Here is a 26422-nt window from a genome sequence, read left to right as displayed (position 1 = left end):
GCCGCTGGGATTCTGTAGGAGCAGACCTGGGAAAGGTGTTTATGGGAGTTCTGTTTCCCCATGTTTTTTAGTTTGCAATTAGAGCTTTTATGATAACGGACAATTAACTTCTGGTGCTTCAGAGACTGTCTTATGGCAGGGAGTGGAGGAGATGCTTTTCCAAAGCATACTTAGGCCACCACACAACTCTCATTTCCCTAAGTAATCATATATAGTCCATAAAGCAGGACACCAGTTCCTACACATGAGTGACTTGAGGCAAGATGGAGAAGTGGTACAGACAGAGCAGTGCTTCTATATGGTGGAACCTGCTGCTGCCATCTCCAGCTACACCGTACCTTTGACATTTGTGCCTTGCAAAATAACTGACCTACAGCCAGCAGTATGATTTATGGCCAGATACACTGCTCAAGTGTAAGTTACTGTTTAACTGCCTTCTGTGGGGTTTGGATACTTCTTAGAAACGCCCAGGCTGTTTCAGAACAAGTAACTCAGTTTGTTCTGGCTCTTTCTCCAGCAATCTGTATAACGAATACTTCCCCAACAAAACACCTTATATAAAACAGCAAAACTCATATCCAGCATTTTAATTACAGAGCCAAAAGCTGAACCAATCCCTTCCAGCCCTGGGAGAAACCAAACTCTATCATTCCAGAGAAACAATGGAGGTATGCAAATTTTACCTTAGTCCTTGAACTGCAGAACTGAGATTGCTACCAGGTGGTGACTACCCCGAGAATACCCAGATGACAATTTGGTTTCAACATCAGATTTCTGTTTGCAGATCCCCTGAAAGGCTCAATCTAATAAAAACAATTTTAAAGCGTCTCAAAGCTAAAAAAGCTATTCACAAATTAGTGCATTATCAAAGGAAACCGGCTGCTTTTTACAGTCACATCCCAGCGATAACGGCACTTCTGCGTTGTGTAGGACACCAGTTTTCATTGGGTTTGCTGCTTCCCAAGGTTCAGCCTCCAGCCTCTGCCTCTCATCTTGTTGGTGTTTTTAACCTGGTTTAGCTATCAGCTTCTAGGCTGTTCTGGGCGAGGAGCACACACAACACTGCGCCCTGAAACAAGGCCAGACTGTGCCAGAATGTAAAGGGATTTGTTGGGTGACAGGTAAAGCTCAATAGGGGACTTCTGAGAACTGTTTGTTTGCTTTAAACAGCCATTAAACACAATCTATAAACAACCTTTGTGGCAAGTATCAAACCAAGATCTCCGTGTCCAGCAACTTCATCCTTATAATCCAAACAATTCACCAAGCACAATTCCTCACTGTGCCACTACTGCAACCCCATCTTCTCCTTCATTCCTTTCCTCAGACTTCACCCCCTTTCAGGGTAGCAATGGTTTGCACAAATGTTCAACCATGTAGAGGGGTTCTACCACAGGGTAACTCTTTACTGCTGCTGCTCCTCTCTAAACCCAAACCCACACAGGGCAGTAGGTGCCAGCCGCACATCCAAGGCAGGAAAATGCCAAGAGCAGCTCATGGATAATAAACCTCAGTGAGCACATCAATACAAAAAGGTACACACAGAAGAAGAAGGGAGTTGTTTGGCTGGGGAGCGGCTACAAGTCTAAACTAAAGAAGTGGAGGAAATGTATGAAATCCCATCATTTGGGGGGAGGAAATCATTACAAATGAAGGTTGCTCTGTCTTCCACCACTACAGAGTCCTGCTGCCAGCCCTCCCTGCAGAAAACAAAGATTACCGAGGGTTTGGGCCATTTCTTACAAACCTTGAAGGGTTTTTTGGTGTTGTCCTGACCTTAGCACAGGAGTAAGAACATGGTCACTGACAACAGACCAGCGCAGCCGGTTTTACCCATTCTTAAATACAATATCACCATTGCACACGGGGTCTGTAACAAATAAATAACCTTGAGGTTGAAGTCAAAACTATCTCTGTTGGTATCGAGACCAAACAGGCGGCACCGCATCATGACTTACTCTGCAAGCTGCAAACCAATTACCACTGACATCACCAAACTCCTCATGTGTCACCCTTCTTGGGTAAAAAGTAGTTTTAAGGTTCTTCAGGTGAGATGGCAGCAATGGTGAAATGCTGACACTGCCTTCCCATGAGTGCCCACCACACTCCTGACACAGGTACTGAAGAGGACAAGGCCCTATCTGGGCTCTTTTGTAAACTGAAAGCCCCAGGTAGAGCCCGATTCCCTCCTGCTGTTGGAACCAAGCGGAGCAGAATGAGAGGGACAGTACACCCCGAAGTATCAACAACTGCTCAAATGTGAGGCCCTTCTGTTCCCAGATGGACAGCTTGAGCACTGCTGCTGCAATCAATGCACTGTATTGTGTCTGTCTCTCTGCAACCTGACTGAAAGCTTCTTCCTGATGTAAGTCTCAACATTTACACATTTTACAACCTAAAGGCTCATTTTTGATGAATAAGAGCCTTCATTTGCACTGAAGAGGAAAATAAAGTGTCACAGAAATGCAAATTTTCAGGGCTTATGAATCACAAAAGCCTTGTACATCTGACAAATGAAGCCACTTCATAAAAACAAGCTTACCAGTGTTGTAGGCAGTAGGCATGGCCGAGTACACCAGTCCCTGCGGAGGCAAGCTTGGAGTTGTCACCGACACCACAGGGGTAGCAAGAGGCTGTGTAGACTGAGAACTACTTATCCTTTGGGTATTCTATAAATGATTAAAAATAACAACATCTTGTGATACCAGTTGGAACAATGGAAAAATCAAGTGCTACCATAAAACCAGCATCCAATTAAAACCTGTTTCTTTGCTTTATTTTTCAGTTACGAATACATCAGGGCAGATTTTCTAACCAAGCCAAAGCATTCAAGAGAACCAAAATGATGTTGGCAAACCGAAACGTCAAATTAATGCAGACTCAGTGATCTGCTTGCCGCGCATGCAGATGGCAGCAGTGTTAGAGCTGGGGGACACAAAACCAAATGCAGTTTCTTAGGGACATACCCAACAATTCTCAGAAGCTCTTAAGTGATTTAAGAGTTTTGACCCAAAGAGGTTTGGGTGCAGATGGTGGGGGCAGTTCCACCAGAGAAGTCCCCCACTTCCCAGGTGTGTACCCAAATGTCACCTTTTTAGCTGCTGGTTTGAACACTGACTACACCTGTCCTGGAAGAACGCAGAGATCGACTTTTGTGTGGATAAGGCTTCAGTGATAAAATAATCTCGCTGTTCCCATGGTTCCTGAGAAACTGAGAGAGAAGTGGCTATCATGCAGGTTTGCTGCAAGGCAAATGACACTCCGTGCTTTTTGACAGGAAAACCAGCTACACGACATTATCTGACTGTGGGCACAAGGCAGCTATTTAATACCAGCCTGCCTTCCCCATACACTGCAATGAACATCGGTAGCAACCTTATCACTCAAATTACGCTCTTTAACCAAATCTGCTGTTTGGAAAACCTTGCATTAATCACGGTGGCAATATCACCAGGCAGCAAAGCTGCTCTGTCACAGAACGTACGACTCCTCATGGCAGCAACTGTACACCGTCCTTCACAGTGTGCAGCTCAGCACCATTCTGCTGCGCCAGATACTGTCAGGAACAGGAAATGCTGCATTCTTCTATTGTTATTTTTAAACATCAGATGCTCACTTTTACCTACTGAAGCCTCAGAAGTCTCTGCACCCCGTGCTTCTGTATTTTTACAGAACCATTCCCAATTGAGGGAGCTGGATTTCAAACTGCTGAAAACACAGATTTAAAGCAAGGCCCTCTCTGAGAAAATATCTGCTACAAAAGCAGCAGTTTTGCATCTCTTTGGGAGGGTGCCATTTCCTGGCTTTAAATGATTGAAGCTATTACTGCTTTTTCCTTGTCTTGGAAAGATAAACAAGTACTTCAGGAGCTGCGGCACTTGATTTTTGTCTCCACTGTGATCCTGAGCGAGTGATCAGTATTAAAAATGCATGATTGCCTTTGTAATAACAGAACGAGCAGGCACACAAACAGGGCCGTATTCAGTTTTAAGCTTAAATTTGTGCAGATAAATGGAGGATTATCAATCCTTGGCTTCTATCTTTCCAATTTAAAGGAAAAAAAATACGGACCACAGCTACCATATTAAAACCAGCCAGAGGCTTCCATTGGCTACCAGGTTCTCATCCCCCTTTTGTCTGGCTGACAAAAAAATCAATCCCACTGATTTTCTGTGTAATTTATCCCTTTAAATCACTTACATACTTCTGAAAATCTCCCCTAGACCAAGTTTATCTGGCATAAAGATATGTTATTAGAGCAGATTTTTTGTGTCTGCCAGGAATTGACCTTTTTCCAAAGCTTTCTTGGATGGCGGCCTATAAAGTTGGGATTACTGCATAATGGAAAAGTTAAGAGGAGTATACTGGGAAACAATCCAGACCAAAGGATTCCCCCATGGGATTTTTCCTTTTTTGAGTGGCTAATAAAGGTGGGTTTCTGAGGTAAGTTATTTCTGAAGATAATCCTTGAACACTCAGCCATACCAAGGCACTAAGGAATACTCGGATGTGCCTGGCATTGGTTGTACCAGACTCAACCAAAGATCCATGCCAAATTTCAGGGATTTTTTAAATTCCTTTTTAACCTGCTGCAAATGATGGCAGCACCAGGGGGAATCCAGCACCTTTATTTCATGCCATGCTACTGTTCAGATCTGGTTTTCATATTCAGGGCTCAGTTCCAACCCCACGGAGTGAACGTTCACAGACGTGATTTGGAATCGCTTCCCAGCGCTGGATCAGCATCCCAAATTAGCAGGGTTAAGAGACATAACTCTGCAGGTGTACTTCCGATTTCTCTATCATGTCTGAGGAAGACACAAGTGCATTTTCTTTGTGTGAGCCTTCTTCCCCCAAGAGCTGAGCCCAGTCTGTAACACCACTAGAGGGACCACGCTCCACACAGGAGCCATAAACCAACTCGCCCAATCCTTAATGCTGCGAAGAGCACAGCAGTTTTTAGCAGGTACAAATACCTTAATTCAAGGGCTTTCTCATTAATTCCAATTGCAATGATACTTTGATTAAGTGATTTTACATTGATTTAGAGCTTTATGTCTTGCACTGGAAACCAGATGCTTCTCTATAAAGGCGGGAAGAACGCGTGTGGCAGCTGTTCAACTGCTCAATTAGCAAATCATCCCAATAAACCTTAAAACCATCAATACTGACTCTGAAAAATCATTTATCATTTCCCTTTGGTTTAGTAAATCCATTGCTCATGTTTAAGGTAAAAAAACCCAACCAACAGCATGCAGTCATCAAGAAATTGATCTAAATCACTACATTTTCCATGCTTTCATGCAATTAGAGCCTCATATTAGCAACAGGTCCATGTTCAGAAACCAATCAAGGTATGCACTAGGCAGACTGTGTATCTCCACAGTCGCACCATCTCCTGCATGGTTTGTGCTACAGCAGCTAAACAATTTGAAAATTGCTCTAAAAATAAGTTCCGAGTGATTTTAGCCTTACGGCCGTTTTCCAGACGGAATGCCAAATGGTAAAACCTTTTGGAAAAAAATAGAAAACAGACAAATCCCAAGCGCTTCCTTTCCAAAGCAGAATATCTTTCCACCGGAAAAAAAAGGTAGGATTATTCACTTGCGATTCTCTATTCCTTTTGGTAAACAGGGAACACCCCTGTGGTTTGATAATCTCACGCAGGATGAAATAATTCTGAGCTCCAAGAAGGTGACCTCACCAGCAATGATGTAATCTCCTTGAAAATAAGAGAAGTAACACAGGGCTTGTGTTACAATCTGAACCACTTCAGGAGTGAAGCCACTTTCTAAAAATATGCCAGCAATTTAGGGGATGATGAGTGGTTATTTGTATTTGACACAAAGGACACTAAATATCCTATCCACATGGACAGTTACTCTGAAAGGCTCTTTTCCAATGTTCCCTCCAAGAAAAACAGAAGCATTTTCAGGAGAAAAAAAACCCAGAACTTTTCAAATGGAAAGCACCAGGCTTTGGATGTGTTTTCAACTTGAATTGGTTGGGATTTGAGTCTGATAAAACAAATGTATTTTTGTCTGCTACCAAGGGAACACTGGAATTATTTGAAATATGTAATGAAACTACAGTTAGAGAGCTGCAATAAAAGGCGTTTTCAGCATCTTGCTCGCTCTCATCAAACAGTAGCCCAAACTCACCAACTCCAATTCATCCTCCTCCGACTGTACTCAGCAAACAAGAGGGATAACACAGTTACTAAAAATAGCATTGCTTTCAAAAATGAAAGAAAAAGTCATGTTTGTGCTTCAGGATTTTTATTCATTTTAATTCATAATGTGAATGTGCCCCCTGATTCTGTAAGCAATACTAGTAGGAAGTTATGAGACTTTATGTCATTTGGGTCAATTAAAAAATACCATCCTGAAAGAGTGCAGAAAGAGCTCAGCAAAGACATGGACACAGCTACACACTGATAACACGTGATAACATGATGAAGCACATCAGCTTCTTGCAGGACCTATCCAATAAACATCCAGCTCAGTAACTAAATATTTTTTACATACAACCATCCCAGCACCTCTACTCTGAAACCTCTTTCCAAATCCCACCAAGAGACAGACAAAACCTATACTGAATATTATGCTGTTGTTCACAACACAACAGTGAAGAGGTACTGTGGACTACTGACGTTAGCACAGCAGCATTAACAAGATCCTCTTCTTGTATCTATTTCTACTTAATTTAAAAGTGTAATTTTCACTTTAGAACCAGAGTATTTCCGAGCTCTTCTACACTTCAGTATTCCTAGAAAAACCTGAAACTTCAGGAATCATTACTCTGCAGATAATTATAGCTTTTGTTACGTGGATTAATTTTGTATTATTCATTGTGAATACCAGTAACAAATGTAAGCACTTGTGGTATCTTACAAAGAAGTAAGAACAACACAGAGAGTACTTGTATTGTTTATATCCTCTCCTCTTGGTCAGGGTTCATTCCTCCATACAGAGAAAACACAAAATGTTCACACAGACGTTTAAGATTTCCACATGACAGTGAAAGATTAAGACCAAAGGCTCTGGCCAACCAAATTAAAGGAAAAATAGAGTAACTCGTCCTGAAAGACCTGTTCTGGTCTCAATGCGGTGGTTGCCTCATGCCCGACACGAAACTTGTGTGCTATTCCAAATCTAGGCTGAACAAACATTACCACCAACATGCCAAACTGCACAGTAGGATTGGAAAGTACACAAACAGGGACTGAAGCTGATCCTCATTACTCTTTTATGCCTGCATTGAAGACATGGCATCCACCACGGACACACAAGGCTGCATTCCAGCACACCACATCAAACAAAGAGTTTCTCTCACACTGTCATTACCACTGAAGCTACATTTTATATCCCACAACCATCATGGCTGAGGACAACCAGGTACAAAGCATGCTTTAGGGCACATTAATATAGCTCACTTCACCAGTGAGATCAGCCATTCCTCTACAGAATAATACATAACCCTTTTTGAAAACACACACCCTCCAAACCAACAAAGTTCTCGGTACCAACTGAGGAAGATGTCAAGTCAAACCAACAAAATCCCAATCTATATCTCTAGGATTGTTCTCAAACCCCATTTAGGTCGGTCAGGCTATTTTACACTTTGAATCATAAATAAAAAATTCCTTACAAATTTAACTTTTCTCAAGGAAACAACATGTAACTTAGGTTTTTCATTAGTGACATTTCAGAATACAAACACCTTCCTATCACTGTAACCTATGGTGAGCAGATGAGACAGTGGGCAGAACACTTCATTTCGACAAAGCCACTCCCAGAACAAACGTTTTAACTTACCAGTGGTGGCATCATACCCTTGCTGGAGGGTGGGATGACAACACGGAGGTCAGGTTTGCGATTGTTCATTCCAAGATTACCTCCTCCAGGTGGAGGAGGAGACTTTGTAGGCATGACTTTGCCTAAGCCATTCCCGCCACCACTAGTTCCGAGCAGACTTGGTGAAGCTCGAGAATTCACAAACCCATTTCCTGAAAGAGGGAAAACAAATGTCCCCTAAGTCTGGAGAGAAGCAGCAATACAGACACAGAGTTGGAGCAATACAAAGAATAGACTGCAACACACTTCTTTTGTAAAACTTCCAATAACCAAACCTCTCACAAAGGTGCAGTAACCGCATCATCGAACAGACAAAAACCACTCTCACCAGAAGATCAATAGGTAAAGGTAATATCACTTCAAGGGCACGCTGTGGCTGCTTAAACGCTGAGAAGAGCACATTGCCCAAGAACTATTTCTAATAACATCCGCTGTGCTTTTTGATTTCGCCCTTTTAAGTTCCTCCAGGCTGAGCTTGCAAAAAGTCTGTGGATTTGCACAACTCCATCCCCACCCCCAGAGAACATGAACTATACTGAGCTGGTGTCTGCTGCTATGAGAATAAAAGGTATCAGCTCTTAAAGTCTCTATTTCTAAAACGTATTCTTCAAGTATCTTGAAGGCCTACAGGGCTCCAGTATCTATGCTCTATTGAGTTTACTTTCACTCTCAAAAATACAGTCTGATTATTATATTTAGCAACAAGGGGGACAAATCCTTTCCTTTCAAATTAACTCCAAGCTCTGACGGCAGATATAAATGTCATTTATGCCCATCAATTTAATTTAAATAGGTCTTTCTCTACCTTACTCCTGATACTCATCCTAAATAGAATTAGATATGCCAAAGTCTACAGGTCCTCGCTTCAGCACTGAAAACCTCCAAAAGCTGAATACACTCAAGGCACAGGCCTTAGCTCACACTCAAAACACATCAGAAAAAAGTAACAAGACAGTAAAACAGTTAAGTACCAGTATTCTGTTTTCCTGCACTGACAGAAGCACCAATCATGTTAGCAAAATACACTTCTCAGAAAAAAATTTAAAGCCACATTCTAATGATTTTATCATATTTATAGCAACATTTCCCAAAATACACACCCCTTATTCAGCTGCAAATACAGAAAAAAAGGAGTTGTTAAGGAAGGGGAATTTCACAACAGGGAACCCTATATTCACACTACAGAACTTGTGCATGTGTGTGTATAAATAAACACAGTTCATAGCACCGTTATGTTTATACTAATATTGCAGTTGTGAAAGCAGCCTTTATAGTCACAATTCAGAGAAAAGTCTATTACACAAAGTTCACTGTGTGGGAAATTCTCTTCTAATAGCCCATAGCGCCACACTGGCATGGATTTTATATTATTATTCTAATTCGAATAGGCCCCTATGCCCAATCCAATTTTATTACATTAAGTACATATTAATCTGGAAGCAATTAAAATAAGAAAGTTGTCACTGTGACATTCCACCTCCTTTAGCAAAATGTTAAATGCCTTTAAAAGCTTAGCAAGAATGAAGAACACTAACGTGTCTCAGTAAGAGCACAACACTCATGGAGGTGACGGGTACTGCTAAGATACTCAGCTGGTGTATGTGGTAGGTGTGAATTCGCCAAGATTGGTAATGAGCCTCCTCCATTACTACTGATCCTCATTACACAGCAAGGAAACTGCCAAATGCAATCTTTATCTGTGCCCTGTCCACCGGCAATGGAACCCTACATCTTGGTTTTATCAATTTAGAAATGGAAAAAGCAAACATTTACAGGGGCATGTAGTGATAAGTTTAAATGGCTTTAAACTGAAAGAGGGGAGATATAGATAGATATAAGGCAGAAGCTCTTCCCTGTGAGGGTGCTGAGGCGCTGGCACAGGGTGCCCAGAGAAGCTGTGGCTGCCCCATCCCCAGGTTGGACAGGGTTTGGAACAACCTGCTCTAGTGGAAGGGGCTGGAACTGGATGAGCTTTAAGGTCCCTTCCAACTCAAACCATTCTAGGATTCTAGGAATTAAAACAAAGCTCTTGTCCTGATGTGCTACTGAGTTTTTCTAAAGGTCTTTTGGAAACAAAGTTCTTGCTAAATATTTTTAAAGAAGAAATTTAGAAGTTGGTAGAACTTACTGGAATTTGCAAGTGCAGGATTAGTCCTGTTCACATACGGATGAGCACTAAATTCACAACTTTAAAGCCAGGATTTCAAATTCTAGATTTACTCACTTTATGGATTTCCTACTGTGCCCGAAACCTGACCATACATGGATGATCCGATACATCCCTTGAGTTTTTTGAGGTTAACAGAGCAAGGAGGAGTTACTCTAATTTAGTACTTTCCTGAAGCATTTGTACGAGAGGTATGGGAATACATTTTCTGAGAATTCTACCATTTAACTTAGAAGTTATGAGGAAATGAAGGAACACAGAAGAAGGAAGAAAAAGCTTTTTATGTCAGCATTTTTCCTTGTGTATTAAAAACCACAGCAAAAACTCACTGCGTGATTGCACCTACATTCCTCAGCAGAAAACAGCAGAATTTATTGGGTTGCTTCTAAGGTTAGTGATAAAATTTAGTTAAAGTGGCTGAAAATTCTCAGCTGGAGCTGAGAATATGTACTAGAGCTAAATACACTCTTGACTGCTAGGAGAAAACTACCCACAGTTAGGTCACACAGAAAACCCAACCAGCCAAAGAAGAGAAATTAAGTTCTGTGCTAGCCCTAAGGTTCCTAAAACTTTGAGACAGTTTTCATAGAATCATGGTTTTGTTAAATACAGTTATGCATCAATCCCTATCCATTATTAATGAGTATAAACAGGAGTTATAGACAGCCTAATAGAGCATCAGATTACAAGAGAAACCTTGCACAATGGACAGAGTAAAAATGAAGTGGATTTGGAACCAGATGGGAGAGGAAAAATTTATTAGAAAAGAGTGTAATTTTCACCAAATTGCATCTAAAATGTTTTTTACAGGACCTTTCATTTTCATTAAAAAAATGTCAGAACATTTAAAGAACTTACTGTTATAAAAAAGTCTGGGCTTTAATCTAATAATAATAAATAGCTTTTTATTACTAGGCTGTCAGTGTTACCTTTTCCATGCCAAAGCTGCGATGTTCCGAATTGAATTTAAACTTCAGAACAATAACACTTTGTATAAACAATGGAGCTCTGTACAGCATTTTAGTCTATCCTATGATACCATTTCCTGTCCTCTGTTTCCAAGTATTTCGGTAGCTCGTGTGTTAAATCTGGACAGTGTCTTTCTTCCACACCCAGTACAGTCATTTCCTGCAGCCCTTGTTACAAGGCTCTGCCAATCCTTCAGAAACATCTCATGCTTTTAGTAGTGCTGTCAAAAACAACAAGCTGCTTGCCATTGCCTCCTCTGTGCAATATCATTCAGGAGCAGTGCAGAGTCAAGGCATTTGTTCTGAAGAAAAGCTGAGAATTTCTAAAAGTAAGTGTTTAGAAAAAATATATTAAGAACAAGAGAAACAAAAAACATCCTAAGTGTGCAATACTATAGGTATCAATCCCATAGCAGCCCTTTGTTATAAATGGCAAACACCGAACATTTAGCAAACACTGGAATATCTGTATTGATTATCTAAAGAATCTTATGCTGGAGCTGCAATAAGAGTTTGGAATATTCATTTTTAGTATGAAACTTAAACCTTTTTTCCTGTTAATAATCTAATAAGAAAATCAAATTACAAGTTAAGAGTGAAAGGATAACTAAAAGCATGGTATTTCTTTAGAGCAAGGTCAGGAGCCAGAAGAAGATAATGATTACAGGATGATGCAACTATGCGGCTGTTTGCCAAACTGAAGCTTTAATAACCCCATAAATCCTACTTACTACTTTGTATGATACAGAAATTGTATCTACTCCACCCACTATAGATCTTCCCCAAAGACAATGACTTTATGTTTAAAAACACTATTAAACTGAAAAATGGAAACAGAATATAAAATCCTACATAAGTGTAAAATAAGACTGTTTTTACTTCCATTGACAGAGCTTTATTTATCTCTAATTCTGTAAAACAGATGATGAAAACATGTTCAAAACACATCTTTGGAAAACAGACACCAATGCAAAGATGATAAGCTCTCAATTATATGAATCATAATTTAATTAGATTTCATGATAACAAACATTGCCAATGTGCATTAGCCTACTTCTTGTTTGGTCAGAAAATGTTTACTTTTGAACTATCTTCTTTTCTGAAGCTAAACCTTAAAACCCACCCATTTTAACAACTGTGTATTCTGCCTTCAGAGACATAATACAGCTTAATCTCATTTACTGTCCTGCAGCCCTCGATGTAGCATTCAATTACGTGAGCCAGACTCATACTTCACTATATAAATCACATCAGCTGAAACAATGAGCACACGTGGCTGGAAAGTGCTCCGTGTCCTTATTACTACTCAAGGAATAAATTATAGGCATTGATGCCATTAATCTTTCTTTGTGGTTTGTCCAGTGATAGGACGAGGGGTAATGGGTGTAAACTGGAGCATAAGAGGTTCCATGTGAACATCAGGAAAAACTCCTTTACTGTGAGAGTGACAGAGCACTGGAACAGGTTGCCCAGGGGGGATGTGGAGTCTCCTACGTTGGAGATATTCAAGGCCTGGCTGGACAAGTTCCTGTGTGATGTACTCTAGGTTACCCTGCTCTTGCAGGGGGGTTGGACTAGATGATCTTTTGAGGTCCCTTCCAACCCTTGGGATTCTGTGATTCACCTTCAGAGAAACTGGACAGTTATACACAGATTTGGAAAATAATTGTAGGCAAGTAGCTAAGCAAGATAAGATTAAGCAAAAATAAGAAGGGTAGCAAATAAATATTGATGCCTCAAATGACATCATACAGCCCAACATGTCTTGTAATTAGAAGTAAACTGAAAACTGTGCTTGCAATAAGCCATCAATTCACTATGCATCTAGAAGACCAGATAAAATCTACTGAAGAGAAACATTCACATGTAAAATCTTGGTGGGGATGAACGACATGTTGCAAGTAAATGCAACAGCAGCGTTTCTATGTGCATTAGTTGCTCAATTTATTTAATCTTTTTTGTATGACAGCTTTAAGTGGAAATTAAATAAAAAATAAGAACCCCTACAGCCAAAACCCAGCATATGCCATTCATAGCATCTCCAGCTTTGCACAGCAATCACTGCTGATTCTATCATCGTTTCAAAGCCTAAGTTCTCTGATAGTTTTGGAAAGGATTTACATCTTAAGGAAGATGAAATAAATGTATTTCCACTGATCTTTACAAATCAATACTTCAGATAATGCTATGCCTGGAATTAAAACATACCTTTGACAGTAATGTGAGATTTTGAAGCATATCTAACGTGTGCGATTTATGCTTCTAAAGCAGTACTTTGGATATTAAAGCTCATCAAAAGAAAAACACATGACTAAGTGTCAAGCGAATGCTTACTCATGTTAGAAAACTAAAATAAACCCCTCATTTCCCAGGTTGCTGACATACCTTCATTTTTTTTCCTTCCCTAAAGCTACATAAAAGGAGAGACAATATTCAAGAATATTCAGAATTTGAATGGTCTTTCTTCAAGACCAGGATTGTTATTCAGAATGCAGCAGCAAACCTAAAACAAAGGAATACTGCTTTTGTATCTGAATGTTACCCAGCTTTGTAGGAAAGGCTAGCAGTGGTAACTGGATGACTTCTAGGTCTTTTGTCAACTATACAGTTTACAGTTAATGAAACCAGACTTCTGCTTTCCGAACTTGTTGATTTCTATGTATCTATACAAAGCCAGTGTAAAGAATGGTAAATGATGGATGACAGCTATGAAGTGTTTGGAACATCTGAGGATTTGTGGTGGTGTATCTTGGGCAAGGTGACATTATATGGAATCTCAGACTGGTTTGTGTTGGAAGGGACCTTAAAGCTCATGCAGTTCCAAACCCCTGCCACAGGCAGGGACACCTTCCACTAGATCAGGTTGCTTCAAACCCTGTCCAACCTGGCCTTGAACACTGCCAGGGATGGGGTAGCCACATCTGGGCACACTGAGCCAGCGCCTCAGCACCCTCACAAGGAAGAATTCTTTCCTAATATCTAATTTAAATCTCCTCTCTTTCAGTCTAAAGGCATTCCCCCTTGTCCTGAAACTACATGCCCTTGTAAAAGTTGCTTAAGGTGGTCATCTACAACAGTGCTAAGCTTTTTAGCTGATGCAGATGACATAGGCTGGTTAGTTTGACAGTGGGGCTGGAGGAAGAAGGAAGTCTCTTTTCCTAAGGAAGAGGCTGATAGCTGCAATCCTGTTTCAAGCAAAATTCCTGCAAAAGGTATGTTTTTCCAGAGTTAGCTGGATACTTCTCATTGGGGTGTCTCTCATTTAATAGGCAAAACAACACAATTAAAAAGGTATGCACAGAAAGCTGTTTTGTTACTGAAGCCTTCAGGTGTACTCTTAAGAATTGCAGCATATTAGACACTTGACTCAGACTTATGAAAGACCAAGCTGAAAGATTCTTTTATCCTCAGACAGGGCAGAAAAAACTCTCCCAGTCAGCCAAGCCCTCAAGACAAAGGGAACCCTTTACAGGTGGGGCTCTTCAGAGTTCTCTGTCTTGATCCCTTTCTGGCAATATACAAGCAATGTACAGGTGCGTGCAAGCTGTCAAGTTGCACCTCAGCATAATCCATCGTCAGGCCAGAATAAAAGATCACACATGACCTAGACTGGCTCTTAATAAAGATACAACAGCTCTCAAGACAAAGTTGCATTCCAAAGAAATTCAACATTCCTAAACTTACTTCACATATCAGAATCTGAAGATTATTGAGGATGTTAGAGAAGATACAGCTCTGGAACAAAGATTAAAAATTCTCTACTCAAGAAGACCAGACCTTTCTTATCCATTCTCCTGATGATAAAACTGTAAAGATAATTTCCCAGAAGATTAACTGGGTCCATAATCTGTATTACTGACCAGAACAGCTATTTCGCTGACAAAGAAATCCATGGGCAAATAATATTCTGTCTCTGAAGGATCATAAAGAGCCTCCACTTTCAACAGCTCTTTCAAAATCATCTAGGACCGAGATCATCTAGGACTGGGAAGAACTTAAGGAACTCATCTCGGTACAAAGGTCTTAAGGTTTATTGTTTTCATGCAGCCTTGGCAGTGGAAACCAGTCAGGTCCTTTGCATGGTTCTAGCTCGATGCCATCCATGAAAGGTATGGAAGAAAAAGCAAACACTGGCTAACAGTGGTACTTCTTTTGAGTCCTTCTGATTCTCAAGGATGGGACACTGTCACTGGAACTGCACTTTACTGGCATTTCTCGATGATTCAAAGTATAACACTGATCGCTGGAACACAACAGATCTCCTCCTGACAAATCTGAAGGTGATCCATCCATCAAATCCTTTCAGTTCAAAGGCAAAGAAACTCTCTGCCTCGTCTGGGTACTCGGAGCAAGTGAGGCTACACTTTGCCTAATTAGAATCCACAGCCTTTTGAAAGGAGGATACAGAAATGCATTGTGCTCAAGCCATGATCATGCTGACAACAAGTACCAAGGTGTACGCATCCTGGTGATAGGAGATTCCTAAAGCATACTGGATGCCCATCAAAAACTGATCAGAGTTTAACACTGACCACAGGCAGTGTTACTGTGAAAATCCTACCTCAAAAACATTGGATCTAATTCACAGAAAAAATAAATTAGCTCAAAAGCAAACACTGTCATAATGCCGGACATTTCCCCCCTCCTCAGAGCTGAGGATACACTTGCCAAGTAAAAAAATCCAGCAGATGGTTTTGATGTGGTGGGTAACGTTTTAAAAATACTACAAAATAAGAATGCTTTTGCAGAGTTATGACAGCTGCGTGTGAAGTGAGCTCTCAGTATTATAAAATAATCACAAATTTTTCTGTTCTAGATATAAAACCCCACCTACCAATCTCTGCTACAACAGGCAGATATTTTTACTCTATTTTCCACAGAAAAACTGTTAAGTTGGCAGATTGACTGCTAAAGCAAATCAGATCTATTCCAATCAAGTTACACAGGACTTGAGAAAAAGACTCATATGAACTGAAGACGAGCCATTTTATGCAACATCTTTGTTTGAACTGGGTCCCAACTAGGCAAGATAACCTTTACTTGCTTTTTATTCAGAGATAAAGGCATGTAAGTAGCTTTGAATGAAATGAGACCAAAATCTCAAATGCTAAAAGCTTCATAATGCCGAGTAAGACTTGGATATTTCTTCCTTCGTCTGTAAGAGAGTATCTAGGAATATGGGTATGCCAATACTCCATCTTTACATCTCTCCTATAGATAATGAGCTACAAATTTGATATATGCCCTTTCACAACTATATCCATAGCAGAATTCTCCATTCCTGAGAAGTTTAAAAGAGTGAAAGCTAGAAGAAGAAAACACAAGCTTTTTAAAGTGAATTCTACAATAGATGTAGCAAGAAACTAAAACCATTGTTGTATGCAGACATAATTAACTTGATATACACACTTCAACGGCAGCTGTCAAGCTCAGATTGACAAGTTAGCAGATTTACTCAATCTGGTTATGTGTGGTTTCTTGATTTTGGTTGCAACCCAGAAGGTTACTGTGCACCCAACAGTATTTAAAAGAAGCCATGCCATGTCCTAGTAGAAAACAGAGCTCTGACAACTTAGGGCACTCTGTGGCTTAGTATTATGTTGTTAACTAAGTAGCTGAGTTTTGCTAAAGGTGGTACTTATAGATGTTCCACTGATCTTCTATAGCCACAACCCTAACTTGTATGAAAAAATCTTTCTAGAAATGAGTGGGTATATGTGTAACATTTTGGGTGCGATGTTCTGGAAAGTAAGAGATAAGTGATGCATTTTGACTTTTCACATAAACTATTAATAAATGCAAGAAGGAAAACATTTTATGGCATTAAATATGTTCACCAAGCTGCTGTAACCGGGTATTTCTACGGTTTAATATTCTATAGCAAGTGCTGTAAACAACTGTTTTATTTGCTTACTGAAAGCAGGAATCTTAAATCTGTGGCTGTTGTTACTAAAGCCTGATTTTGGAAAAGAGGCCTGAAACAGCCTGATAATAAACTTATTTAGTCTGACTTGAGAAATGCTATGGAAATCCACATCTGACCTCCACAGTTTCTAAAAATAGTCAACTTTTTTTCAGCAGAGGAAGTTTCCTCTATTTAAAATCTTGCTTACGTGATGGAAACCACTCTTTAATATTTCATATCTTTGCTGCACATAGCCAAAGAACGGATAAAGAGTGGAAAGTCAATTCTGTGCTTTCAGCCTTGTAAGCTAGGGCATTTTTTATTCATCAATTCAATTGCCTGACTTCATCTTCAAAGAACTCTTTCCCCAGTTGCCACACTTAAGTAGCCAGTGGGTAAATACTGAAAGGTCAACAGTTGCTTCTCTTGCTACAAACACATACCAAGGAGAGTTATGTGTATTTGCACAACTGACCTTCAGTCACCAAGACATCTCAAGGCAAGCAAGGAACATGAAGGAAGTGGATGAACTATCATTTATTTTGCCTTTCTGTGGCAGGATAAATTTCAGTGGCTGCCTGCCCTCTATCAGAGTACTAGATTTTGCGTAGGGGAGACAAAATATTATTTAAATGAAACAGTGCTATCATATCTTTTTACTGAAGACCAAAACATACTGTGAATTTGATTTTTGGCAACATCTCTAATTTGTTTTTGAAAGAAATCCTGATCATCTTCCAAAATTTAGACAGAACCTCGCTATGAGCTTCCAAGATTTATTGCTTTCTTTGTATAATTGCTACAAAATGATTAGCAAGATACACATGGCAATACAAACAATACAGTCTGTATTTTCTTCCTTTTGATTGGCACCACAACCAGGTCTTGCAAATACTAAGCTTGAGAGCACAGCCAAGTTGTCTTTAGTGTAATAGTTTAGTGAGTGCAGTATATTTCATACAAAGTAAGACATTTGGTGCACGTAAGATCTCTTCAGAGTGCTGTAAAATTATACGTGTAGAGAAACAGAAAGGCAAGAGCAGCATGCTACTACTGAAAACCACTAACAAAAAATGCAGCTATTACTGAAGTGGAAGGGACACGGCAGCAAAGAAGTTAAAAGCCTGACAAGAGCTTACAGGATTTAACACTTGCAACCACAGAAATTACAACTTTTGTTCTTCCACAACCTTTTTCAAAAGAGTTCAACTAAAAAACTGCTTCTGAATAACTGTGAAACTAAACACACAATACTATTTTTCAACAAAAAGATGATACCACACTTACCAACTGGACTGGTACCAGCTCCATTTGGCACTGTGAGGTCAGTTGTCCCCATCATTCCACCTAACAAAAATAAAAGAGCATTAAATTAAATTGATACAGTGTTGTATCATTGTGTACTTCAAAGCTTAAGCCTTTAAAAAAGAGAAAATGCAGCAATACCATTAAGAACTTGTTACTTGGGGGTTGTTTGCTTGTGTTTATTTTGTTTTGGTTTTTTAATAACCATAGAATCATTTGGGTTGGAAGGGACCTTAAAGCTTATCCAGTTCCAACCCCTTCCACTAGACCAGGCTGCTCCAAAGCCCCATCTGCTCCAAGCCCCATCCAACCTGGCCTTGAACACTGCCAGGGATGGGGCAGCCACAACTTCTCCAGGCAACCTGTACTAATGCCTCACCACTATCATAGTAAAGGATTTCTTCCTAATGTCTACTCTCTGTCTCCCCTCTGCCAGTTTAAAGCCATTCCCCCTTTTCTTGTCAGTGAATGCCTTTGTCAAACGTGCCTCTCCAGCTTTCTTGTCAGCCCCTTTAGGCACTGGGAGCTACTCTAAGGTCTCCCCAGAGCCTTCTCTTCTCCAGGCTGAACAAGCCCAGCTCTCTCACAGCCTGTCTCCAGAGCAGACATGCTCCGGCCCTCAGAACATCTTCGTGACCTCCTCTGGACCCATTCCAACAGATCCATGTCCAACAAGAGTGTATAAAAGGAAAGGACAACAGTGCTGAACTCTCACCTGCATTGCCAGTACTTGGTGGTCTCTGAGGGGCCCCAGGTGATACGTTCCGATGCAGGGTGGTCTGAGGTGGGGAGAGCATGGTCGTGTCCGTTAATGATGAACTGGCAGCCAGTGATGGGGATACAAGGGAACTCCCTGGGTTACTGTAGGTTAAAGTGTTGGGATTGGACACTGGAACTGTAACCGACATCGAGAAGTTCTGAGCAGGCAAGCCAGGCTGAAGGAAAGACAAGAAACACACACAGAACAACATTAGTATAACTATTTCTGCAGCAATAGCACATTATAAAAATACACATTAAAGTTTGCCAAGAATTCCTCAGGTTTAAAAAAAATTAGTTAATTATGTTAGTTTTTAAACTGTATTAAGCATACAATTTTAAAACATCCATTTGTTGCAGAGCACAGTGTTAAACTCTTAGACATCATATAAATACAGTTCCAAAATAATTACTCATACACTGCTACAATAATCAAAGTTCAAATACAAAAAAAAAAATTTGGAAATTCATATAAATTCACAAGCTCAGAAATACCACAAATTTACCAGTTAATTTGGATTATTACAAAGCAATGACAAGTTACACGTCTACAAATCACTGAAGTGCTGTACCTTCAAAATGTAAGCATAAACATGCACAGTATGAAGTCAATTACACAAAAAAAGAAAAAGTTAGTAAGAACATTTGCTATTCATAACCTTGCCAAGATACTGCTACTAATCTCTAAAACCTTCTTTTTCAACAGACTAAAAGAAGTAAACAGATCTTTAGAAAGTCATTAAGGTCAGTAATTTAAATTGAAACATTTCCATTGTCATTATGGTGACTGTATTGCATGAACCCCTGCTTGAATAACCCCTCCATCTTTCTTTTTTGCAAATCTCATTTTTTGTAAATTCAAAGTTTTCCAGCATTATTTACAAGGCAACTATTTTTCTCAAGTATATATGTTTTTTATTCAACAGCTATTTGAATCAAAAGCTTAAATGCCTGCCCATCTATGGTACTCATTTGGTTATGACTAACTTCTTCGGCCTTTGTCTCATTCCTATCCTTTGACAGTGATGAGTTTCTGAAACAAAAGGGACTGTTTTCTTTCACAACTCTCATAATTACTGGCAACAAAACCATGACAGGTACAATTTAAGAGCAAAACTTAGGTGGCATTTATTGATGGAACATAGATATAATAGTTCTGATTTAGAGGTCAAATGCAGATGACAAACATTCGTGACCTAGCAAGTATACTTAAGGACATGCACTTTTGTCATGTGCAGCTGAAAATTTACTTGGAATGGGACTTCTGTACGATTTTGATAGAAATAAAACAATTACTAATGAAAGGAGCAGAATGCATTTTCTACAAGAAGCAAAATCTCTTACTGGTGACAGTCAATGACAGTATCCCTCCTGAAGCATTCTAAGAATAATTATCAATTTTTGGCACCAACAGAAGGAAAAAGCAATAAAGCATAGTGACATAATGCTAGCAAATCATTCACAGGATCTAACTAATGACAAGCTGTACTGGCATTTTGTTTTCATGGGAAAATGCTTCAAGAAACTATTCAGTATCTACCAAAAAGAAGGTTGTTTTTCAAACAGCACACTGCCAAGCAATTCAACCTAAATTTGAAATACCTGGATTGCTTAAAACAATGCCAGAAGCTAACAGCTGGAACATTCTTTCTGTAGGTGTCTCAATACAGAACTAATAAAAGACAGCTCCCCCCACACCTTACAACAAAGGCTGCCTCTGCCCATCTATGGTACTCATTTGGTTATGACTGAATTCTTCATGCTTTGCCTCATTCCTATCCTTTGACAGTAATGACTGCACTAGAACAAAAGAAACTATGTTTTTGTAAAGACCCGTAAGTACTGGAAACAGAACCATGACAGGCCCAATTTAAGCTATAAATACAGAACCAAAAAATAATGTTGCCTTCTTTATTTACACTGATGTCCACACGATTTAAACTGTTCATGAAGACCACATAAAATCAAGCGAGAGCAGTTTAGCTGTAACATACTGAGAGATGAGGCCTGAAGATGTCTCAGCACAGAAATGTTGGACATCAAAAGCTTCAAAACAAAGATATCGGTTTCATTCAAGTATAAAAGAACTTGCTATAAGAAGTGATGCTGGCTGTCAAGACTGCCAGTTTGCTGACAGTCCCAGAGATGGCCTTATTGCTCTCAACAATGAAATAATTTCTAGTACCAGCCAGTCATTTGGGGACACACTACTCCAAGTGCCCCAGGGTCTATGCTGATTAACCTAGTCAGTCCATTTACTTTAATTGCTACAAGATTTGCAATGTTAAAAAATTCAAAGGCTGTGGCAGAGCCCTGTATTAGTTTTCTTAGAAAATACTTCCCCTGTAATACTCCATATTAATTGGGTTTTGTAGATGGAAACTAAGTGTCATTACATACACCTCCCTTAGACAAATGCAAAACGTACACTGCTGTTATTCCCAAGCTTCTTGAGTTCTGGAGCCAAGTGACTTACTACTGCAAATGGGTTGTAACCCAGGACAAAGTTTTCCAAGATCTTTCAGTGGCCAAGGCAGTATCTGTTAGAGCATCATCAGGAATAAGACATCCATCTTTTAAGGCTCTCATTAAACTTATAAATGCCTTTCTTCATCCAGTCCTCAGCAAAATAAATCCCACTGATTTGATGACCAAATTAATGCAATTCTATCTGCCTGTTTGTAACATACTGTAAAACCTTGATCAACAGACAGATCAAGAGCTACAAGATGTAAATAAACTATCCTGCATCCCACGACAAGATCTATCTTTATAAGAATATTTTGGGTAGGATTAGCAAAGCAGCTAAGCTCCTGAAATTGAGAAACGTTACCTCATGTTCACAAGGTATGAAAAACTGTGAGTGGAAAAGAGAAGCTATAGATAAATCTTCTTAGTAAGATAAAATGCATTTTAACAAGTATCAGCATCTCATTTTGCCTCAAAAAACATATACTCCCTTCTCAAAGCGTTACATCCTCTTGTCTTTGCAGCGGTTTTCAGGGGTAAGCAAACACCATGAAAATTCTCATGCATGTAATAGAAGCACAAACCATACTTTAGTACTCACTGCGATTTTATGATTCCGCATCATATTATCAAACTCTTCATTAATTTTTTTATATTTTTCTTCTGTATGTGGCGTGAGCACATATGAAGTGTCAGGGTCCGGGCTGTCGCACCCTCTGTGTTCCTTCTTGTTCAGAGCCTAAATAATGAAGTTAATAAAAAGGATCAACAAATAAAAAGTAGAGATAAAATAAAAGTACTTACAGGGCCTCGCTTGAAAATAAAATCACTATCTTCATTTAGTTTGCTGAATCTGTCCTCCGATAGTGGACTGTGCTCAAAGTAATCGTCAGCATCAGGGCTCTCACAACCATTAAGGCCTTTCTTTCTTAAGGTCTGAAATACAATTGGAAAATTCACATACAAATCATACTAACTTGCCAAGAAGTTTTGTACACTACTGAATCATTCAGAGCCACTGAAACTACATGAAACTTTCACAGACAAAACTCACTGTTCAACAGACAGGCTTAGGCTTTCAAAATAGTGGCATAGTACACAAACAGAAAAGGTTCATTCAGAGGCTTTCCCAGGTGCCATAACATGGGTAACTTTTAACCTACAACCACTTCATCTCTCCAGCATCCATGCAAAACTGTTTTTAGATACTGGCTGATGGAGTGATGTTGCCTGACATACAAGGAACATTCAAGCCTGTGGCAGAAGAGTTAATGGCATAACCAGAAACTAAAAGCCAGTTTATTGGATTTTTAATATATTGATTTTAGTATCCCAATATCCACATTTTACAGAGCAAAGAGTTAAGCTCCGAGAAACACAGTGGCTAAAATCTGCAATCAAATTCAACAACTGCAGTACATTCATATATATAACACTTGTTATAAAGGCAGGACTTTCCTGTATTTCTGTCATCCTGCATGATAGCAAGAACTGCAAAAAGTATAAAAAGAAATTACATAATCCCTCTCTACAATGACTTAGTTTGCCAAATATAAGTTTTTTCAGACTCCTTTAGCCTAACTGGATGCAATTGCTTTTTTGAGCTATTTCCTGTTTTCTGATGGAGAGCTCGCATCAACATCCCTTGGAAAAAAACAAACTTGTCTACAATTGAGGCATTACAAATAAGCTACCGAAGTCTAGTGGTGGACTTGGCAGCGCTTGGTTAATGGGTAGACTCAATGATCTTCATGGGGTTTTCCAACTGAAATGATTCTATGTGACAGTAGAGGTCTTATGACCAGATTTTAAAGGATATTTGTATTCCTTGTTTTTCTTTTTCACCCTATTATACAATCAGAAACCTTTCTTTGCAAGTTCTCATATATGACAATACAATGTAGAAAACATTCCCTATGGAAAAATATTTCATATTTTAAAAAGTTTCACAAGTAAATCAGTATCTATTGTTTAACAGGCATACATCAGAGTACATAAAGCATCAGCAGGACTATGCGGGTATGAGGGGGGTTCTGTGGTGGTTTTGGGGGGGAGAAATTATCTATGAATTTTACACTAAAACCCCTGAAGGCTTAAAATCTGAAAGCTGGTATCTCAGCACCATAAAAAAGAGCATTTTTTTTCCTATAGAAAATATGTTTCCATAACACACTGAATTTCTGATTAAAAAACCCCACTGTTTTAGTTTAGACTACGGTATTCATGGGCATTTCTTCTTCGAGTGCTATCTCCTAATTTTTAGTGCAGTGGGAAGCACACAAGGCTTTCTCACTATACACATATATACAAGATAATTCCTATTTCTACTTCAGTTTTCAAGCAGCACTTGAAAATTCAAGTTATGCCATCTGAAATCCTTGAATATCACGGGTCACCATAAGCTGAAATTCCTTCTCAAGTTTCTTGGCTTGCTCCGCAGATCCCACACAGTATCTGGAACTCCCACAAAAATGCAATCACTAAATCAGCATATGGGGAAAACAGGTGTAGGTTCCTTCAGCACCTGTCACAGCCCCCATCCTGCTCCTCTACCCAATCAGCTGGACACGTATATGGATGTGGCCATACAAGGGCTGGCTCTTCGGGCTCTCAAGGTCGGAGCCTGTTATCCCTCTCCCAGCCCTTCCTAACAAGTCAGCCTGCCAGTCTTCTACACTTTGATATCAGCAGGGAAAATGTTAACACTGTATAATCTGGATTACACTTAACCCCTGCAACCCACAGAACTCTCTAAATAGAAACCAAATGTGCCTTTACATGGTGCTCAGCATCAACATACGTACGCAGTGCGCAGGGCAGGATTAGAAGCTTCATTTAGGTAGTATTAACAGAGATCTTGCGAGAAATACACATTACTAATATGTAGTTCACCTCCTTTGACAAACATGTTAAAGCAATATTAAGTATTGCAGCACGGGGGTTTCACTACTGCTCCTTTCAATACTCTAAAACAATCAAGTGAAAGCTTTTAAGTCTAATGTCGCTAATTCATTCTCCTAGATCTGCCTAAAAATTATATTCAAAGTTCCAATATAAAGGAAGAGATGTAGTTAAATACAAAAACACCTCTTTCTTCATGGCTGTTTTTTTTTTTTTTATGGTAACAATGGGGTTAACTCTGCTTTGACTCATGAGGAAGGAAAATACCTCAGTATCTCCTGCTTAGATTCTGGAAACCGTCACTCCAGATGGGGTTCCTGTCATTGTGGAAGGATTTAAGCCACGGCTCACTGTTAGAGATAGTAAGTCTGGGTCCGATAGCCAAAGCTCTGTCTCCTTATCACTAAAACACGAACTGCCACTTTGAGGACCTAACCATAAAAAGACTGCCAACTTTATCATCGCCCAGTAACATAACAGTGAACCGTTCCTACTCTGTGGCTCATAGGAACAAGCGGAATGCTGTAATCTGTTCACACGGTCAGGCGCAGCCTACACGAGACAGCGCAGCCTCGGCTTTCTCACAGCCTGCCGAGTGAAACATGATAACGGGCCCCGGCTCAAGGGAAAACAGGGAAGGAGGTGACTACTGGGAATTGCTCCGTAGGGACACAGGAAAGCCAAACTCCATAAACAACTGCTGACTCCACCCTTGAGAACCTCTACAGCTAAAACCTGTTATTTCTCCAATTCATGTAAATAACTGCCCCCCTCACTGAGCTATTTCCAAGATATGACCATGGAGACTCTAATTTCATGAACTCCATTGGTTTAGAGGAAAAACCTGCCAGTTCGTGAGTTGTGTAACATGAAGAGAGTTTTATACCTCTGTTGTGATACACAAGTTTGTTTAGAATAAAATCAGAGGTTGTGCAGTTGAGGCTAATAAATACAGAATGTAAGTTTTTTTACTACAATGAGAAGGGAAAAGAATAATGAATTTCAAGTTTTGCTATCGGATGTTCACTGTGATTAGCTTGTGGTGTTACGTCTCATTTTCCAGATCATCTGAAGGATGTGTAGCCTTTTGAGTTAATATTTTATTACTTTCCACTTACTCCAAGACTTAGCCAAAATGACTGGAAATTGTTCCAACACATTTGCCAACGCACACTGTGTTGTGTCTTCAGTAACTGATATGGAGCATCTTTGATGTGATACTGGATTAACAAACTGATGAGAGAAAAGTCCTAATTTTTGTCAGAAAATAATGCAAGGTATTTATGAGAAACCAAAAAGTCTTTTTATGAAAGAACGAAGCAAACACAACAATGCAGTCATGCATCCTATAAAGTCACTGAACAAGTGTTCCAGACAGCTGGGGTCCTCCTGATCGTGCAGAATGTTTCAAACTGCTTTCGTTCCACTGTGTAAAATCTCAGTAATATAGTTTAATACTTATTTTTAATGGTAGAGGTTAAAAAACAGTGTATGACAATGGCTGGACTAGGTATTACAGGTTTAAGTATAACATTTAGGCACATGGTAGAGCACCAATGTTCCTGAATTTCCCCATACATATGCAAGGTACTTTTTAATGCACTGCAAAACAACACCTAATTAGCTTCTCTCACAATTCAACATACATTTGACTGAAACAGATAATACAGATACCAAAGAGTACAAAAATACAATAGTTATTTATTGTAGGATCCATGAGGAAGCAAAAATGATACTCAACCATCACAGTGTAATTATTTTAGCATAAGCTTCCTCCCACAAAATCCAACTGAGAAACATGAAATGCAGGAGCTTTAAGCCTGCTGAGTCTCCACAGCATGAAATCAAGTCGCCACCTTCTCCAAGGCTCGTTCCAGCCCAGCTGTACACAGCTTCTCTCTCACAAACTTACACTGGCTCAATACACCAGTCAGCAGCAGCTCTGGAAACCAGGAACTCTGAACTAATAAACACAGATTACTGCTACCAGAGATGAAGTTAAATGACAACCCCCAACTGTTCTCCTCCCCATGAAAGATCCTGTTTTTCACATCCGACTCTGGAAGGATGTTGCCAATGGTTAAAAGAGCAC

General features: G+C 39.7%; 1 protein-coding gene across 7 annotated transcripts in view; it reads right to left on the bottom strand.

Moving 5' to 3' along the window:
* Window positions 1–26422, bottom strand: part of MEF2A (myocyte enhancer factor 2A) — a 90096-nt gene that overhangs the window by 5955 nt on the left and 57719 nt on the right. For 3 of the 7 annotated variants that reach the window (XM_080625957.1, XM_080625958.1, XM_080625959.1), the window contains exons 4-9: window positions 22234–22365; window positions 22019–22168; window positions 18917–19136; window positions 18184–18243; window positions 7818–8008; window positions 2543–2669 (exon numbers count right to left, since the gene is read on the bottom strand). In XM_080625957.1, the coding sequence (XP_080482083.1) occupies window positions 2543–2669; window positions 7818–8008; window positions 18184–18243; window positions 18917–19136; window positions 22019–22168; window positions 22234–22365 (880 nt within the window). The remainder of the gene's footprint in view (window positions 1–2542; window positions 2670–7817; window positions 8009–18183; window positions 18244–18916; window positions 19137–22018; window positions 22169–22233; window positions 22366–26422) is intronic. The other 4 variants (XM_080625960.1, XM_080625963.1, XM_080625961.1 and 1 more) reach the window with 4 other exon arrangements.

This window comes from Psittacula echo, assembly GCF_963264785.1.
Source record: "Psittacula echo genome assembly, chromosome: 10".
NCBI lineage: Eukaryota > Metazoa > Chordata > Aves > Psittaciformes > Psittacidae > Psittacula > Psittacula echo.
This window is presented reverse-complemented; position numbering and strand designations above follow the sequence as displayed.